Source organism: Stegodyphus dumicola, chromosome X2 (genome assembly GCF_044657685.1).
Source record: "Stegodyphus dumicola isolate Sdum_Otavi_A_Nest chromosome X2, ASM4465768v1".
NCBI lineage: Eukaryota > Metazoa > Arthropoda > Arachnida > Araneae > Eresidae > Stegodyphus > Stegodyphus dumicola.
Genome location: NC_140781.1, coordinates 60132230 through 60152912, shown reverse-complemented (window position 1 = coordinate 60152912; position 20683 = coordinate 60132230). Strand labels below are relative to the sequence as shown.

At 33.3% G+C, this 20683-nt stretch overlaps 1 protein-coding gene across 3 annotated transcripts in view; it reads right to left on the bottom strand.

Moving 5' to 3' along the window:
• LOC118196402 (cytochrome b5 reductase 4) overlaps positions 1-20442 on the bottom strand; it is a 160077-nt gene extending 139635 nt beyond the window's left edge. For 2 of the 3 annotated variants that reach the window (XM_035367853.2, XM_035367854.2), the window contains exons 1-3: positions 19897-20442; positions 7708-7861; positions 2678-2842 (exon numbers count right to left, since the gene is read on the bottom strand). In XM_035367853.2, coding sequence (XP_035223744.1) covers positions 2678-2842; positions 7708-7768 — 226 coding nt within the window. In that variant the 5' untranslated portion in view covers positions 7769-7861; positions 19897-20442. The remainder of the gene's footprint in view (positions 1-2677; positions 2843-7707; positions 7862-19896) is intronic. The other variant, XM_035367852.2, reaches the window with a different exon arrangement.
• Between the last annotated feature and the right edge of the window lie 241 nt (positions 20443-20683).

Here is a 20683-nt window from a genome sequence, read left to right as displayed (position 1 = left end):
CACTGAAATTACAAGTAATGTTAGCCTCAGATATTGCGTTCGGGCTGTGGAAAAGACAAAACAACCTAAGCATTCCACTGACATATGCAGCATCTATGCTTTGCCAACAATATAGTGTCAGTGCTTTATACCAGCTTTTACGGATACTAATCATTGCACTACATGGAAAGCCTACCAGGCATTTTGTTTCAGAGATGCTGTTACCAAAATACACTACAATCTAGTCCTTTTCAGAATCAAATAAATCCTTTGCATTTTCAGATCTTGACAAAAGTAAAATACTGTAATTGATTCACATAATTCTCCTTGCATATGCTTTTTTTTTATCAAATCTATTTCTAGGATATGATTCAGAAATTTCTGGTTTATGGTAGCAAAATGCAAGGTGCACATGGATAGTAATATGTGCAAGTACAAAGAACAGTATTGAAAACAATAACTGTAACAGACTCCTTCAAAATATAGAATGTATATTTTCTTATATAGCTTCCAAGCATCTTTAGTCTGCTTTCTTTATTTTTCCCAAGCTTTCTTTGAGACTTAAGCTTTTCTCTAAGAGATGGAATAAACCACATAACTTTTTCTTCCTGATTTTGAAGAGCTAAAATTAATACTAATAAAGATGGAAACGTGCAAGGAAATCAAACATAGCACAGGCTCAGAAAGTTCTGATCCAAATATTTTATATACAGGATTATCCAAATTATACTTCCCCAACTCAGAGACCTGTGCAGAGTGTTGTAGGGGTCATAATGTGATGAAATTTTACAGACAGACACTTCAGATCATGCGCTCGAGATTTATTACACAAAAAAATTAGTACAAAAAGTTGCTGATAGGTGGTGCTGTAACACTAGTAATGTGCATATTGCAGCAACGTGATTTGCAGAAATAAAGCTTCTGCGCAACGTACCCAAAAGACGAGCCCTACAAAAGTGGAAGACAGGCCTTGCACAGGCAGTTGTTTCCAGCTCGCTGATGCATAATGGCAACTTTGAAAGACAAAGCTCTGTTAGTGAAACTTTTCTACCAGAATGACGAGAACTCCTGTGCTGCGATAAGAGCATTCCATCGGCTGAAGATCTTACTCCGAGGACCAATGACACGACGCGCTCTACGAGACATGATGAAGAAGTTCGAAAGAGCGGGACAGTTGGGAATTTTACAAGGTAGAGGACGAAGGTTGTGGAATCTGCACGCGTAGAAGACGTTCCTTTGGCGGTCGTGGACCCCACTAGCCAATCGCCACATGCTGTTGTCAGTGTGCCAACTGTTTCTCGTGCTGTTGATATACCCTATACGACCATCTGGCGTGTGATGCGTCAAATCCTCGGTTAGTTTCCTTACAAAATCCTCACTTGTCATCAGCTGTCCGACGGAGATCCTGTAGTTCGGGAAACATTTGCGTTGCAGTTCCTTGTCAGAATGGAAGTCGATGCTGCTTGGCCGTGGACCATCCTTTGGATGGATGAGGCCCGTTTTCACCTGAATGGTCAAGTGAATACACACAACTGCCGCATTTGGGCAAGTGAAAACGCGCGCAATCCATCAAGTGCTCTTGAACCCTCTAAAGGTTACTGTATGGTGCGGTTTCACTGCAACATTCATCATTGAGCCTTATTTTTTTGAAGAGATGACTCCAACAGGGTTCAAAACCTGCTCTGTCACAGGAAAACGGTATCAGGACATGTTGTCAACATTTGTGATCTCTGAACTGCAACAACGTGGCCGCCTCCAGGACACGATATTTATGCAGGATGGTGGACCTCCCCATATTCTTCGTGGCGTTCAACAGGTGTTACGGGCAACTTTTACCAATGCACGTGTGATCAGCCGCAGTTTCCCTACAGCTTGGCCTCCCCGTTCGCCTGATATCACGCCATGCGACTTTTGGTTATGGGGATTCTTAAAGGATCGGGTCTACCGAGAACACCCAGCAACCTTGGCACATCTGAAAGACGCAATTATTCGACATGTTCGTGGAATTAATGTGGACTTACTGCACTCCGCTGTGGAACACACTGCTTTGCGAATGGAAAGAGTTGTGGAGAACCACGGCACACATATAGAGCATCTGTAGAATGTCTTGCTGATCTGCAGCACCACCTATCGGCAACTTCTTGTATTAATTTTGTTTGCTGAATAAATCTCGAGTGCTCGATCTGAAGTGTCCGTTTTTAAAATTGCATCACATGATGACCCATACAACACTCTGCACAGGCCTCTGAGTTGGGGAAGTTTAATTTGGATAACCCTGTATATCAAAACCTTAACACTTGCTATTCACTGCTAGAAGATGCTAAAATTTAATGAAGCATAAATAGGCTTCATGTTCTGAATGATTAGCAAATGTGGTTAGTTAATATGGCAAGCACTTACGGATTATCTACCCACTCGAAAACTTTTTTCAAAAGGATTTCTAAGAGATATATGCTCCTAATAATACTGCCATGGGTAAATTCCTGATGTTAAAATACATGAAGGTATTGCATTCTATCAAAAGAAAAAATTCCAAGACAAAACTTACTAATTACCGACTGAAACTGAACAGGTTTAGACTCTCAGCTACTAGTAGTCTTGACAGATCAAATTTATTTAATCTGAACAATGTCACTTTATAAAACAACTTATGATTAGGCTCATTTGTTTACAAATATTACAAAATAATCTTTTAAACCTTTTAAGGCAATCCACGCATCTTCCTTGGAATTATGTTTTGCAAGCTCTCGAGATGATACATCCAAGCATTTTCCACCAGTTGCAGCCAAATCCTTACAAGAATGAGTAAATCGTATCCAATCCATCAATGAATGTCCAGGTTTTAATGCTACCTTACTCCTACCTAGAAAAAAAAAAACATGAAATCATATTATTATTCTAGATACATTATTGAAGATTTCCACTTCAATGCAACACTAGTTTCCTTGTAGCTTTCCAAAAACTTCTATATCAGTTCAGCAAGAACTTTATACTCTCCTATTTAATAGAATATACACTGGTCATAAAATTAAAGGATAATGAGAAGAATTATGCTAAGTTAATGCTGCAGCCAATGCCTAATGCTGTAATTACTTATGTTAATTAAATACAACCGAACACAAAATTGCACTTCCACACATATGTTAGCACTAGAAATGTGCAAATCAATAAACCTTTTACTTCAAAATAGAAAACAACATTAAAACATTATCAACAAAATCATGAATCATTAAAATTACTTCATACTGAAATCAAATAATTGATGCTTTTCAACTTTAAAGTGGAATACACAATTTTCAATTTTTATCACTCAAGGGATTTCACAAATTACTATATGAGAAAATGAAGCAGATTTGCTTTTAGCAGACACACTTCAGTGTTGCAATACACATCTGAAAATTTTTGCACACCGATCTTGACCCATTTTTCTTGACATACACAATAGTAAATGTGTATGAAAGCTATTGCTTCCTAATGGATCTATAAATCATTCTTTCCTTTTGAAATCATTTGACGATGCACTGAAATCAACACATCTGGGCTGATAAATAACTTTTGGGTTGCCTTTCACTCATTTACTTTTTGAACTTGTGGAACTTTTTGAACTGAACCAGTGGAGAAGTATCTGATGGATACTACCTATGCAGCTGACCCCAGTGGAGAAGTAATAGGTTTTAAATATCCTACCGACTTACCGTGATGTTTTAGTTTTTGCGGAAGATGAAACCAATTCACTTAAGTCATGGCCAAGAAGAACTTCTGTGCAAATGACTAGAGGGAAAATCTCAACTGGCTTGATCATTAAAATATTTTCATTTTGAACAGGAAAAATATTCTTCAGAAACACATTTAAGTTGGTACCAATAGAGATGCTAAATGCACTCCACAATTTCTATATACAGTTTACATTTCAGATAACAAAGAAAGATCACGACACAAGAGACATGGTTTATTCAAGCAGCAGCAGGTGAGAAAAAGTAATGCATGCTAACAGTGATCATATTTATGGCCAGAAAGTCTTTGTGTTAATCCTGAGCAGTGAAAGGGCGAGGGTCATTTTCTGGGAACTATTGCTGTATACTTTTCTTTGCTAACAACTGAAAATTCGGTCTGATCAGCAAAACGTTTTGACGCAAACTACGGCTTTTAATTTAACACCTTATATATTAAATCAGAACTTGCAATATGCATATCAAAAGGTTTTGGAGATGAGAAACTACTAGAAAAAATAGAACAGGTTTATAGAATAGGAAGAATATGGGTAAGTTGCCCAGTTATGCAATAAATTATTCTTAAAGCTTTTGCCAAATAGTCATTAGAGAGACTTTATGATCCAAAAGTTTCATATGCACTACTAATAAGAATAAATTTCGGTCTGTATAGCATCTACGCTTCAGACATAATATCACTCATATAAATAAATGAACATTCAAAAATGAGTCAACAGAAGCATGTTTAAAAAGATTTAATCAACCTTGTCAATACTGAAAGTAGTTTATTCTGAATACTTCAGCCCAAAACTTTACAGTGTCAGTTTTTTCTGTTTCTGCATATGTCAAACAATAATAATAACTTTTTTGTGTAAGACAAAAATAGCTTTCTTGGACAAGAAGTTTGACTACTCACTGAAATTTATATGGTCTTAATTTATGTAATCTTGAGTGATATACTTGTTCTACAACAAAATTTGAAAACTATTTTGATTTTACAGATTTATTGATTACAGAGTCTACATTTCCCAAATTCAGATTTCATACATTAAAGAAATCAGAATTCTGCCTATATCCAGATCACAATCCTCCCAGATAGACATGTATTATTTCTCAAGAAATTATAAAGCAAATATAAAAGAAATATGGCAACACAAACAAAGAAATGTTATAACTAAATTTTATGTCTATGCATTATTTTTAAAGAAATAATACAGTGAATATAAAAATATGTATGCCAACACAAATAAAAGGATGGTGCCACCAAAAATTATTGCCATGTATTATTTTTAAAAATATAATATAGTGAGTATAAAAAAATGTATGATAACATTTAACACTTTATTGGGAATTCTAAAGATAGGTGATATAAAATATTTTTTAACTTCTGCACACCAATTTTTTGCCATTTTGTGAATTGTACAATATTTAATTTTTCTTTTTACAATATTTAATTTTTCTTTTTAATCTGCTTGTTATTAACTAACTAACTAAGCGATTTAAAAGCAATAAAGACAGTTCCCTATCTCTTATTAATTCCTTTAAGCTGGACTAGCAAAATAAAAGCTGGGTTTATTAAATGCATTACATATTTTTTGTAGTCATTATTTTAAGCACCCAATTATGAGGGTTGGAACTTTAATAGTGGCAACTATTTATTTACAAGGAATACAAAAGTGATTCATGTCACCATGTTTTACAGTCCTTCAATATAGTCACCAGCATTGTGTACAACCCGTTTCCAACGATGTGGAAGTCGCAGAATACCTGTAGCAGCGCCTGTTTTGTTGATAGTTTGAATGGACCGGTCTACTGCCGCAAGAATCTCAGGAACAGTTTGGAAGCGAGTGCCACGAAGTGGTTCTTTCATCTTAGGAATTAAGTCATAGTCACAAGGGCTTAGATCTGGGGAGTATGGTGGATGGTAAAGCACTTCCCAGCCCCATCGCTTGAACAAATCAGTCACAGCTTGCGCTGCATGTGGCCGAGCATTGTCATGCAAAATGAGAGGAGCGTTCGGTAGAAAGTGTTGCCGTTTTTTTTTTCTCAAAGCTGGTCGGAGATTGTGCTCCAAAAATGAGCAGTAATACTGCGCAAAGACGGTCTGCTATGGGGGAACGGTATGCGTTAAAATGACACCATCACAGTCGTACACGAGAATCACCATAACTTTCACATTGCTGGGGTTCTGAAGAAATTTCGAACGTCGTGGTGACCCGTGATGACGCCATTCGTTTGATTGGCGTTTCAGCTCTGGCTGGTACGATCGGGCCCAATTCTCATCCAGCATAATGATACGGCGTAAAAAAGCATCTCCTTCGCACTCATAGCACTCCAGGTGGGTTCGGGCAGCATCGTATCATAGCCATTTCTGCATTTCCGCCAATTGATGTGGAACCCATCGTGAAGCAATTTTTCTCATGGATAGGCGTTCCTTCAGAATGTTCAGCACAGTCGTATGCGCTAATCCTGTTTGTCCAGCCAGCTGACGAATCGTTTGGCGGCGATCACTGTCCATTAGTGCGGCAACAGCTTGCACGTCTGGCCGCAGCATGTCTGCGACGTTTTGGCGTCCTTCATTGAATGCTTTCACCCATCTTGCTACGGTTCTGTAAGGCAATGCAGATTCCCCGCAAGACTCTTGAAGCCCTTGATGATACTGTCGTGCTGTACGACCTCTGGCACATTCAATTTTTATACAACATCGTTGTTCTTGTTTTGAAAACATCCTAACAACACTTACTTTAGACCGCGAGCTAATACAAGGATCCATTCTTCGCGTCACTCCGCATGCGTGTGACGTAGGCAGGAGGAGTCTTTTTGCTGAGAGGTAAGGTAGGTATGTAGTTGACGTGTGGTATACGCAATATTCTTTGGTTTTGTTGCGTAGCATTTTTTCAGCTGTGTTGCCACTATTAAAGTTCCAACCCTCGTATTTGAAAAGTGAAATAAAAGTGATGTTTTGGAATAACAGCCCTTTGGGGATAAAAAAAAAGTATGCTAACACTTAACAAGACTGTATCAAGAATTCTAAAGGTATGCAGTTTTTTAATATTTTGTGATTTCACTGTTGAATTTTATATGGCATAAGCATGAAGAAAATTATGTTTAACAATAAAATTAAAAAAAAAATTTTTTTTTAAAGTTGTATGTGCAGGAGTGAGTTTAAGAACAAACAGATAAACTGTGAGCTCAACAAGAGCATACAAAGCTTAACACTCTCGCTGCATATCCCGCTATTTCCACGGCAACGTAGATGTAGCAAAATTTGCGCAATTACTACTGAAAAATACTGAGGGTTTATACAGCTGATTTATATGTTGAAGGATGAGGATTTTATGTTGGAAAAAATTGCTGAGGAACTGGAAAGTCAACTTCGCCAGGTACAGGCGGATTTAGAAAACAGCAAGGTAAGCATATTTAAATACTATTAGCACAAATCCAGAGAAAACTAGCCAAGTTGAAAGTAAAACTAAATCTAGGAAAAAGTGGAATATGAAGATAGGACCTTGTTATAGATGTCATAAGAGTGAACACTTAATCCCTCAGTATAAAGAAAATTCAAGTAAAAATCAAAAGTTTAAAATTGACAATAAAAATAGGCAGTTTATAGATAAAGAGTTAAATGTTGGTAGAAAATTAGGTGTCAACTATAGATAAAGGAGGTAACAACAATTTAACTGGGTAGTAGATACAGCAGCTACTATTCATTTCTGTAAAAATTTAATGATAAACTTTGAGGAGATAGATGATATGCATATGTTTCTTAGCTGTAGGAAATTTTGAAAGTTCTAGGAAAAGGTACTGCCAAATCTGCAGTTAAAGAAGCAACCGAATAAACTGGACTGAGTTAGAAAAAAGTGTTAACATTCTTACAAACAAAAAACACACAAGTATTGTATTTTTGTACAATTAATTCTGATAGATCATCTTAACTCTTAATAGATTTTTAACAGTACTACCCAAAAATCTAAATCACTTTGTTAGTTTATTATAAGATATTGATCAAAATACTAACCTGAAGAATTAGCTGGAGATGATGAAATAGGAACAGAAAGCTTAGATGACTGGGACTCCATAGCTGGTGATCTGGATTTCTCATTCGCTTGAAAATTTTCCTTCTGAACATGGGGTAAGTCATCAACCCCAAATTTGGTATGCAGACACCCCAGCTTTAAAAAATAATTATAAAGCAAATTATGAGCGAAATTCATTATAGAAAAACATTTTAGCACAATATATAACATGAAAAAAATGAATAAACTATGTTTATTTAACCATTTATTTAATCAAAATGAGAAGTTTGTTGGCAAAATAGATGCATATATCTTCTAAAAAAAATCTGTAAGAGGCATTTCAGTACCCAAGCATGTTTATGCCTTTGAATTTTTCCCATTTCCACCCCCCACTGGGAATTTAATAATTTTAAATGAGTTTTAATGAATTTACATACACGAAGAAGAAACAGTTGAATTTTTTTTATCCTTTATATCAATTTTAAAGAATTCTAAATCAAGTTCATGTAGACACAGCACAGATGCTGCAGAATAAAGGAAGAAAACGCATCCTATTAATTAGATCCTATTAATTATTATCCTTCCATCTTAAAGAACAAAAATAGCATTAACAAGCACATACCGTTTCTAAAAGGGTTGTTTTGTTCCATTTATAAGTAACATACTGTTATAATTTTGAAGGTATAGAATTCAGAATACATGGATACACAACACCTCAATAAAGTACTGTTATGATGCTCAATATTTTTTAATCAAGCAAAAAATATAGCTTTCAAAAGATAACCGGATTAGCATTATTGAAGAAAACCATTCTCCCATTTTGATGTTGGAATAAATAAAATGGATTTCTTTAATTATTGTCATTATCTACCAACTGCGATTTACAGTTATCATTTTGACAACATGCAAAATTCCAAAAGCAGACACTTATGCTTATAGGCTAGAATAATAAATATTTCAATGTAAGACGCATTTCATCTTCCATGTTTTGAAAATATTGGTGTAAGTTGTTTTTCACCATTCTTATGAATGATGTATTATGTATCTACTATAGCAAAATTGATCCTGTTATGCAATTTTTTTAAAGTAAAATATGACGTCCATTTGTCATTTAAAATTTTTTAAATTCTGAATATGAATTTAGTGAAAACTTTTAAGTCAATACCAACTAGAAAAAAAAAAAAAAATGTGCATTTGAACTGCTTTTGCTTACTTAGATAAAAATAATTTGACACTGAAGAAAAAGATAAATGAGCCATGCACAGCTACGACTTACAAGAGTTATACGAAAAATATAGGACACTATATTCCTTCACATCACAAACATCAGCAAAAGAACTGATAGCTATAAAACAATGCCTGTAAAATATATTTCAGGGTGGGCCTTGGCAAAAATTGGCAATTTCTGGAAATTCACCAGCAAGACACAATTTCAAAATGGCTGCTACACAAAACCTAAATAACAAGTCAAAGAATTGCACAAACTCAGTGTCCATGTACACATCGATATATTCACTTAAAAAAAATTGGAGAATTGCATTGTTCACTCCCTTTGTCCATGTACACATCGATCTAGTTTCACTTAACCCTTTGAGAGGCGGTACATAAAATAATTTACATTTTGGTAAAATTTTGCATGAATAGTAACTTATGGACTCTAAGAACACAAAATTGAGACTTAAAAAATCTAGAGCAAAATCCTGAATTTGGAGAGGCTGTATATACGTTATACCGATGCCCCTGTAAGAGATTTTTTTTTTTTCCAGGTAGCTGCCAATTGTTACTTTTTGTTTCTTAAATTCATTTTATGTACTTTTGATGTGTGTCTATAGAGATGGGTGCTTGAATATAGTTATGCAAGTCTGAAGACAAACTTTTAAAATTTAAAAAATAAAATTTATGTTTTTATGCACTTTGAGATGATGCAACCCAGCCTAATATATTTATGTAAAATATGGGTAAAAAGCTATCGAAACTGATTTAAATTCAATAGTATTATTTTATGAAAAAATTTAGCAAATATGACACTGCATGTGTAAACCATATCATGCTGTTTGTTAACTGAACTAATATAATGTTACTAATATAATGTTACTAATATAATATAATATAATGAACTAATATAATGTTAATAATTGAGATATAACTCAGTCGAAAACTAAAAATTGAAAAAATGAAACACTATGACTCAGCTGAAAAGTATGTTGCATTTTCAAAGTTATTACATTTTATGCTTTAGATAATATATAAAAAAAGAGCATGCTTCATGTATGATACAAAGAATTGCCCCTCCCCATACACACACTTTCAATTTTCGAGGCCTGTAACGGGCCCTTTTTTATTTTTTGTAAATGTAGGTTATAATACATCATTTGGTTCAGGGAGAAACACCATTAAACAATTTTATTATTTGATACACCTCAAAGCTCTTATTTCGATTTTCAGCCCCTTTGGGCTTTTCAACTTTTGAATAAATTTTGGTTTGCATCTAACTGGCATCAGAAATATTTTCCCTCCTTTCACCAACTATGAAAATTTATTTCTAAAATAACCTATTTGTATCCTAACATCAAGGAAATTTCTCATGTTCCCAACTCTCTCACTTGAAAGCATGCTTTCAATTCAACAGTTTTTCCATTCCACTAAAAGATCGACCTAAAGTGCATTTCTATTTGACTTCTGGGCTACCCTATAGATTAAAATATACATGAGTACAAATAAAAATACTAATGATAACTTAAAACAAACATTAATATAATTATAGTTTGCAACATAACACACACAAAATTCCTTATCAGCAATCAAAAACACTGCCATTATCACATTAATTCACAAAAATAAGAGTAAAAATTTCCTCTGTAGTGCCGGACTGTCGGTGGCATTTCTTGCAAGAAACCAATTCAAAGCCATCTGAAAAATCTTTATGTTCGACCATATGCATTTCCTTCTTACAAAGAGAACACTTATAATGACTATTAAGTAAACCTTTATTTACACACCAGTCAATAAATGCTTTTTTCCCCTCTCATTGCGAACTCTACAGAAAATTCACATTAATTTCACATACAGCAATTTTACAGTGTACAGCACAAAATAAATAATATACTTCTTACCTGACATCCAACACAGAAATAAGCCCTTACAAATATTTTCCCATTCCCATCAGTCAAATTCCAAGCAACCAATCACATCATAATAGGGTTTCTATAACGTTCAACTACTCAGGTTACCATAAATGAAACAACAATTTGGCGATAAATGAAACAACTTGGCGATAATCCATGGGGCACCCTAAAATGTAGATTAACCCCTGTAAGACATGCAACTACTATTCATTTTAAGTTCATTCAACCCTGTAAGATATGCAACTACTATTCATTTTAAGTAATATAAAAAAATTCAAGGACACTTCTTTCTAGATTTGTATAAACAAGAAAGTACTATCATCGTATTTAGTGGTATATCAAGTAAGATTGGGTTATTGGACTTACAGTAAAACACACAAGGACAATCTCCCCAAGGGAAGAAATAAAAATTTGAAGAATTCAGTATGTAATTGATCACTGATGAGAATACTTGGATTTGCTGGCATTTCTATTACGTCACATAAGCTCGAAATAACCATAAAATGGTCAAATGCAAGAAAGGTAATGGAGGAAGATAGCTGATACTTTACAAGAATGTTTTTTATTTACGACACACAGCACACAAAAGCATAAATAACTTTTACATATTAAATTAGCAGCAGGTATTTTGTCCTTCTATCCCTACACACATATCTACCAACTCCTCGTTAACTCAACTTTTCTTTTTTGATGTCATCAGTTCACACCATGGCTTCCACAAGTTGATGAATATTTGCTCTTGGCATGTTCAGTTAAAACTTACACATCCCAACTTCAGAAGGGATGTGCAAGTTTCTTAAAACAGACCCAACTTTTTTTTTTCTTTTCTTCTGCACACACCTGCGAAGCCTTATTTAGAATGTGCCATTTATTGAGAGTATACAAGATCACATACACATAAACCATTACATATTCAGCACATATACAATAACATGACAAATTTCAGAAATTCATATAACAGCATTTAATATTAATATACGGAACAGTCAGTAGCATTTAGTTACCATGGTGATTATCCATAGCAATTCATAATAATTATAAAAGAGGATATATACATAACAACCTTTTTAAATATAATTACCAATAATATATACATTTCTATAAAAGTTACCGAAATTCTATTAATCTGATTTGCAATGCTACCCAGTCACCGAGTCATTGTTGGGTAATCTGAATACAGCAATGCTCTTGCCTCTTTTAGTAAGGAATCTTTACATTATAACTTCGTAAAGCCAATACCCAACGCTTGGCTCTGTGGGGTTGAGTTTGTATTAGATACATAAGACTGTCAGATATTACCTTGACTAGGTGTTAGATTTCTGTTGAAAAATGCTACTGGGTGTTCTTTCCCTTGATCATCTGTTTGAGAATGACAGGCACCAAGAGCTGTCACTGATGCATCAGTATATAGTTGGAAAGGCTTATTTAGCATTAGAATGAAAAGTGATGGCATATCAGAAAAAAAAAAAAAAAAAAAATTGCTTTAATTTCTGAAAAGCTATTTTTTCTTCATTGCCCCCATGGGATGTTTGCTAGCGAGCACTCTCTTCTAAGTCAAGTGTCGTCAAGCGTAATACTAAAGTGGAAAAATTCAGAAAATAATCATGACAGCAGTTGAGAAGTTCTAAAATATCACATACTTCTATTTTTGTAGTTGATCTAGGCTTTCTTGAATCTATCACATGGCCAAGAAATTTCACTTCTTTTTTTCTAAAACTCATTTTTCTAAGTTTACAGTAAGGCATACTCTTCGTAAGGTTTTGAATCTCTTTCATATGCTCCTTCCAGTCTTTGGAAAAAACTGCCAAATCATCAATGTATGAGCAACATTACTTTTTGTGTCAGCTTAATATTCTATTACTTTTTTAAATATGCTTCCTATATTTTTCATTTCGAATGGTAATACTCTCCACTGATAATGGCTTTCTGCATCACAAATGCTATAAAATGCTTGTTTTCTTCTCTAATTGGGATCTAACAATCCCTTTGTAAGGTCTAATATGATGATTTATTGCACTTTCACATAAAACAATTCCATTGCATGTTTCACTGGATGTGTGTCTGGTACGGTAAATTTATTTAACAACCTAAGACATCACATAATCGTATATTCCTGTTCTTATTTGTTATGTATACAACACGGCAAGGCCAATCGCTAGCACTAGGCTCTTTTAATTCAAGCGCGAGTACCTCGATAACTTGCTTATCAACTTTTTGAAATATTATAGGGATTCGATGTGGCCACAGTTTTGGTTTTGATGTGATGTTGTTTGTATAGCAAACCTTTTGATGTTGAAACTATATTTTGCTAGAGTGATTGGTTCATTTGGTGGGTGTTCTGAAATGGCTTATGTTGCAATGAAAGACATGGTGGCAAAATTTCAGTCGCGTATTTTGGATTGTATACAAGGTAAATTTAGTAGTAAAAAGTACGATGCTGGAGATGTTAATGAGTCTTTTGTTCACGGGTGTGTTTATGCAGATTTTATTCACGAATGTATGCTTTGTGTATCAGAAGATAGGGTGGAAGTATAAAGTGGTGAAAATTGATGGTTTGATGATGTTTGAAATTGATATTTCTGCTGTTTAAAGAGCATTCAGAATGGTTGGTGAATTTTATTTTATTGTTGTTCTTATTTTGTAATGTGTTTTTTCTTCCCCATATGATCTTCTGTTGTTATTACTGCTTTTTGAATTGTTTCTAATTTATTTTAATTTATGTCCTTGATTTGTGCACAATGCCGAGCCTGTGGGCATGCCTAGATTGTGCACTTCGCTGATGTCTTTTTAAGTTAAAAAAAGAAAGGGTTGATCTTTGGATTATGGTAACTTGGCGATTTTTTGACGAAAATTTGGCGACCAACTCTGCTACAGCAAAGCTCTATTTCTTTTTTTTTTCGCCACCATTTTGTCTTCACGAAGTAAAGATATGTTTCTTTCCTTTTTATTTACTGAACACTTTTTCCAACAATCTACTAGCCGAATTACACTTATGCTAGAAATTTTATCTAACAAAACTGCTTAATCATGACAAATATTAACTGCAAAATTGGGAAAAAGTGCACAATCGCAAACACCTTGTGCGTTTTTCAAATAGCACATACACATAAGCCATTTACACGTAGACTTATTTTTACTTAAAAAAAATCCCTGAATCGCACAAAAATGCCATTGCACACACTCTTAGTTATATCCATGTACACTGCTTTTTTCTCATAAATTAGAAAAATTTCACGAAAATGCATGAAAATACTCAACGTATTCTACTCAAACGTATTCGAAAATACTACAAACATATAACTCACAAAATCACGATCGTTAAATTAAAATATAATTAAATTAAAAAACACTACTTAAAATATAAATAAGCACATACATTAAATTAATAAAAATTAGATTACAATCCTAATTACTTTAAACTAAATCATTGCTAATAACAATTTTCCAATAATATAATATTAATTTATTTACTCCTTACATTTAGAACAATGCATAAAAATAATATCCTCAAATGATTAAAAATACTAACTTACCTAATCTTCAGAATCTTCATTACGTGGCACGCACACTTCCACTATTTCACACAACACACAATGAAGCTTAATACAAAATAATATAGTACTACAGTTTTCCAAATTCCCCCCTTTTCCGAATAAAGAACTGTAATTCGTCCATTAATGTCACATGACATATCTCATGATCTCTCATTTCCCTCACACAAAATAATGCTTAATCGGAACTAAGTACTTCTCACATTGTTACCAAAGTCCTAGGTAGTAACCTTTATCGCCTCCAAAACGTCGCCAAACTACCAGTTACCATATTCCAAAGATCAGCTAAAGAATGCTGCATGCATGTTATTTGTTTGAAATTTGTTGTTATATTAGTTTATTTTAGTGAAGTGTGCGTAATTCTTAGATTCCTGAGATGAATAGATTGTTTAATTCTCTGATGTTATCATAAGTTAAAACAGATCACTGTATACATAGATTCCTAACAAATATTTTTGGTTAGAAACTTTACATTTTTGCTATCTAAATTTTTGGTTTCAGATTTTTTGGCATAACTTATGTTCAAAACGTGATTTTTGCACACCCATTGTATTATGGCGAAGTTCTTGTTTCATTTATGGTAGCTTGAGTAGTTGAATGTTATGGAAACCCTATTGTGCTGTAATCGGATGCATGATTCTGGGAAATTTTGAATCATGGGATGTTGGCTGATCTTTGGAATATGGTAACTGGTAGTTTGGCGACATTTTGGAGGCGATAAAGGTTACTACCTAGGACTTTGGTAATATTGTGAGAAGTACTCAGTCCCGATTACGCATTATTTTGTGTGAGGGAAATGAGAGATCATGAGATATGTCATGTGACATTAATGGATGAATTACAGTTCTTTAATCGGAAAAAGGGGGGAATTTGGAAAACTGTAGTACTATATTATTTTGTATTAAGCTTCATTGTGTGTTGCGTGAAATAGTGGAAGTGTGCGTGCCACGTAGTGAAGATTCTGAAGATTAGGTAAGTTAGTATTTTTAATCATTTGAGGAGATTATTTTTATGCATTGTTCTAAATGTAAGGAGTAAATAAATTAATATGGTATTATTGGAAAATTGTTATTAGCAATGATTTAGTTTAAAGTAATTAGGATTGTAATCTAATTTTTATTAATTTAATGTATGTGCTTATTTATATTTTAAGTAGTGTTTTTTAATTTAATTATATTTTAATTTAATGATCGTGATTTTGTGAGTTATATGTTTGTAGTATTTTGGAATAGGTTTCAATAGAATACGTTAAGTATTTTCATGCATTTTCGTGAAATTTTTCTAATTTATGAGAAAAAAGCAGTGTACATGGATATAGTGAAGAGTGTGCGCAATGCCATTTTTGTGCAATTCTGGGTTTTTTTTTTAAGTAAAAATAAGTCGACGTGTACATGGTTTAGTGATATTTTAATTAAATGATAGTTATTTTGTGAATTTTATGTTTGTAGGAATTTGGTATGCGTTTCATTTGAAGTAAACGTGCATGGAAGTAATTTAAATATTTCACACTAAGTATTTGTAACCATTTGTAATGTTTGCGGTATGAATTCGTTGGTGACGTTTATAATATAATAGATAATTTAGAGGTAAAAGTTTTTGGATATTTTATTTATTTTATACCTGGAAATGTTCATCTTTGGAAAGGGTATATACTTTTGCGATAAGGTAATTTCATATATGTTCCTTTTACCGGATTTAAAGATTCACAAAATTTTCATGCATTTTCATGAACTTTTTCTAATTTATGAGTAAAAAGCAGTGTACATGGATATAGTGAAGAGTGTGCACACAGCCACTTTTGTGCAATTCTGGGATGTTTTTTTTAAGGAAAAATAAGTCGACGTGTACATGGTTTAGTGATATTTTAATTAAATGATAGTTATTTTGTGAATTTTATGTTTGTAGGAATTTGGTATACATTTCAGTTGAAGTAAACGTGTATGGAAATAATTTAAATATTTGACACTAAGTATTTGTAACCATTTGTAATGTTTGCGGTATGAATTCGTTGGTGACGTTTATAATATAATAGATAATTTAGAGGTAAAAGTTTTTGGATATTTTATTTATTTTATACGTGGAAATGTTCATCCTTGGAAAGGATATATACTTTTTCACGATCAGGTAATTTCATATATGTGCTTTTTACCGAGTTTAAAGATTCACAGAATTTTTTTGCATTTTCGTGCAAATTTTTGTAATTTATTAGAAAATAGCAGTGTAGATGGATAAAGTTAAGAGTGTGTGCAATGGCATTTTTGTGCGATTCTGGGATTTTTTTCAAAGTAAAAATAAGTCGACGTGTAAAATGTTTATGTGTATGTGCTATTCTGAAAAACGCGCAAGGAGTTTGCGATTGTGCACTTTTTCCCAATTTTGCAGTTAATATTTGTCATGATTAGGCAGTTTTGTTACATAAAATTTCGGCTGATCTTTTGAATGTGGTAACTGGTAGTTTGGCAACATTTTGGAGGCGATAAAGTACCTGGGACTTTGGTAATAATGTGAGCAGTACTCAGTTCCAATTACGCATTATTTTGTGTGAGGGAATTGAGAGATCATGGGATATGTCATGTGATATTAATGGACGAATTACGGTTCTTTAATCGGAAAACGGGGGAAATCGGGAAAAAATCTGGAAATTTTGTATTTGGCTTTATTCTGTGTTGTGTGAAACAGTGTTCGTTAATTTTTGGATCCCATGGCCCTAACTAAAGTGAATTCGAAATGGGTATTTAGTGGGATTGAAAGGGGTAGTAATAAGTGTTTGTTTAAGGTTGTGCGAGATAGAAGTAAAGATGTTTTATTAAGTTATTTATTTTACCTGGTACCTTGCTGTGAACTATAAGCATGATTTTAAAGATCCTGAAACAGAAATAAGAAAAGTTTATCGGACACGTAATCAAGATTCTCAAGAAGATTAGGTAAGTTAGTATTTTTAATTATTTGAGGATATTATTTTTATGCATTGTTCTAAATGTAAGGTGGAAGTAAAGTAATTTGGTATTATTGGGAAAATTGTTATTAGCAATGATTTAGTTTAAAGTAATTAGGATTGTAAGCTAATTTTTATAATTTAATGTATGTGCTTCTTTATATTTTAAGTGGTGTTTTTGAATTTAATTACATTTTAATTAAATGATACTTATTTTGTGAATTTTATGTTTGTAGGAATTTGGTATACATTTTAGTTGAAGTAAACGTGCATGGAAATAATTTAAATATTTGACACTAAGTATTTGTAATGTTTGCTGTATGAATTCGTTGATAACGTTTATAATATAATAGGTAATTTAGAGGTAAAAGTTTTTGGATATTTTATTTATTTTATACGTGGAAATGTTCATATTTGGAAAGGGTACACACTTTTTCGTTATTAGGTAATTTCATATATGTTCTTTTTAACGGGTTTAAAGATTCAGAAAATTGTCATGCATTTTCGTGAAATTTTTCTAATTTATGAGAAAAAAGCAGTGTACATGGATATAGTGAAGAGTGTGCGCAATGCCATTTTTGTGCAATTCTGGGATGTTTTTTTAAGTAAAAATAAGTCGACGTGTACATGGTTTAGTGATATTTTAATTAAATGATAGTTATTTTGTGAATTTTATGTTTGTAGGAATTTGGTATACGTTTCAGTTGAAGTAAACGTGCATTGAAGTAATTTAAATATTTGACACTAAGTATTTGTAACCATTTGTAATGTTTGCGGTATGAATTCATTGGTGACGTTTATAATATAATAGATAATTTAGAGGTAAAAGTTTTTGGATATTTTATTTATTTTATACGTGGAAATGTTCATCCTTGCAAAGGGTATATACTTTTTCACGATCAGGTAATTTCATATATGTGCTTTTTACCGAGTTTAAAGATTCACAGAATTTTTTTGCATTTTCGTGCAAATTTTTGTAATTTATGAGAAAATAGTAGTGTAGATGGATAAAGTTAAGAGTGTGTGCAATGCCATTTTTGTGCAATTCTGGGATGTTTTTTTAAGTAAAAATAAGTCGACGTGTAAATGGTTTATGTGTATGTGCTATTCTGAAAAACACGCAAGGAGTTTGCGATTGTGCACTTTTTCCCAATTTTGCAGTTAATATTTGTCATGATTAAGCAGTTTTGTTAGATAAAATTTCTAGCATAAGTGTAATTCGGCTAGTAGATTGTTGGAAGAAGTGTTCAGTAGATAAAAAGAAAAGAAACATGTCTTTACTTCGTGAAGACAAAATGGCGGCGGGAAAAAAAAAATAGAGGGTTGCTGTAGGAGAGTTGGTCGCCAAATTTTCGCTAAAAAATCGCCAAGTTACCATAATCCAAAGATCAACCGGGATGTTTTGTAAGCGCTTTTGTGGTGTGTGTTGGTTTTATTGTTTAGACGGTAGAATGGCTGAATGTAGTAAGATTAATTTGAAGTTTCTGTACGATTTGGAATGAAAGGGAAAAAGAGTGTTAATTGACCGATGTGTAAATGAAGGTTTACTTAGTAGCAATTATAAGTGTCCTGTATGTAGGAAGGATACGCGTCTAGTCGCAGTTTGTGCAATTCTTTGTCTTGTTATTTGGACTTTGTGTAGCGGCCAAAATAATAAGTCAAAGAACTGCACAAACTTGGTATCCATGTATCATCAAAAATCGACAAGTTTCGCCAAGGGGTACCCTAAAATATACTTTTACTGTGCATTTTGCAGACATTTTAAACTTAAAGTTTGAAATACAGACAAACAATTTAGATAGTAATATAGCACCCTGGAGTTTCTAGGCAAACACTTTTGGGTGAAATTTATCGCCAACCAAGGGTGTGTATAAGAGTAGTTCCAAACAGTGACTTCTAAAATCAAAGCCATCAACGAAAATCTGGCATCACAGTTAGAATCAAAGATTGGAAAGTTTAAATTCTGCTCCATAGCTATGGATGAAAGCAGTTATGTAAATGATACTGCTCAACTGATATTATTCATAAGAGGTGTTGATAAGATTAATAATGCTACCTACAATGAAAAGAGTTTAAAAAAATTTACCTTGTTAATAAAGGCCCCGTTTTCAATAAAACAAATTCTAATTACAGTTATACTTTACTAGAAATATAACCAAAAAAAAATGTTAGAGTAAAGGAGAAGTAGTTAAGGTACAAAGTGGGAGGGTGTTTTGGGATTAATCAAGAAATTAACATTTACTCGATACAGGGGCCAAACCCTTGGCTGCCTAGAGAGTTGATAATCCCAGAGCACCCAACATTTCCTTACAAATCAATAGGAAAGTACAACTTCACTGTAAAGGCATGATAGATTAGGTCTGGAGTTCAGCCACTGTTGCAACCATCGGTATGCGAAAGGTAAATATAAACATAGAAATTCTTCTTCAATGGCATTTTTCCCGAAAATGATTTGCTTCACGTGTTTTACCATAATCAAGTAATCAAACGAAACCGTTTAAATCTCATATAAAATACACATTTGTAATTTTAATTGTAAATTACAGTAATTACCGAGTAAATATTAAACAACATACTTACTTTCGATAAGTGAAATGGTATTTCTTCAAACTATGCAACAGAATAAATTCAAAAAATAAGAAATAACCGTAGACTCATCTTGCTATACTCCACAACACCTGAGTGACAGAGTTTTCTCTGTAATGCATTTTACACAGCTAAACAAACCAGCGCCATGTTTTAAACCAAACTTCTTACGCTAATTTATCACAACCAATCACTAGCCAAGGACCAAGGAAGGGTTCTATTACGAGGCACATAGGCTTATTGCCTTTATCCCCACCAAAGCTGTGATACTCACATCATCAAAGAATTATTTTTATCGCCAAAAAGAAGGTTCCGCAAAGAGGTAAAATTTAGTGTCAAATGTTAAATTTAACAAAAGAGTAACTGCCTTCCACAGTAAAGAAAAAAGTAAAAACACTGAAGGACTTAATTTAGTAAACTTTTTGTGTCGAAATAGGGTCAGAATCAATTTTGAGGGGGTTACATTATGAATTTTGACAAGCATCGACGTTTCCTTGATAAATGGTCATGTGGTGTTAACAACACGAGAGCGGAAACACTCGCGAAAAATTTCATGTCGCAAGTGCTTCAAGTCTGGGAGGGGAGGAGAAGCGGGAACTCGTTAGGCGAGTTTGATTTAAAGAGACACGGCCAGCAATGCCTCTCAGGAGAAACTTTTATAAATATAAAATGATTACTTCAGCTTTAAGTGTTATGTCAACTAATGAAAAATAGTATCAATTCTCATAGTGAGATTAAGTTAAAATTAAATAAAAATAATACTCAATGCACTAGAACCCTT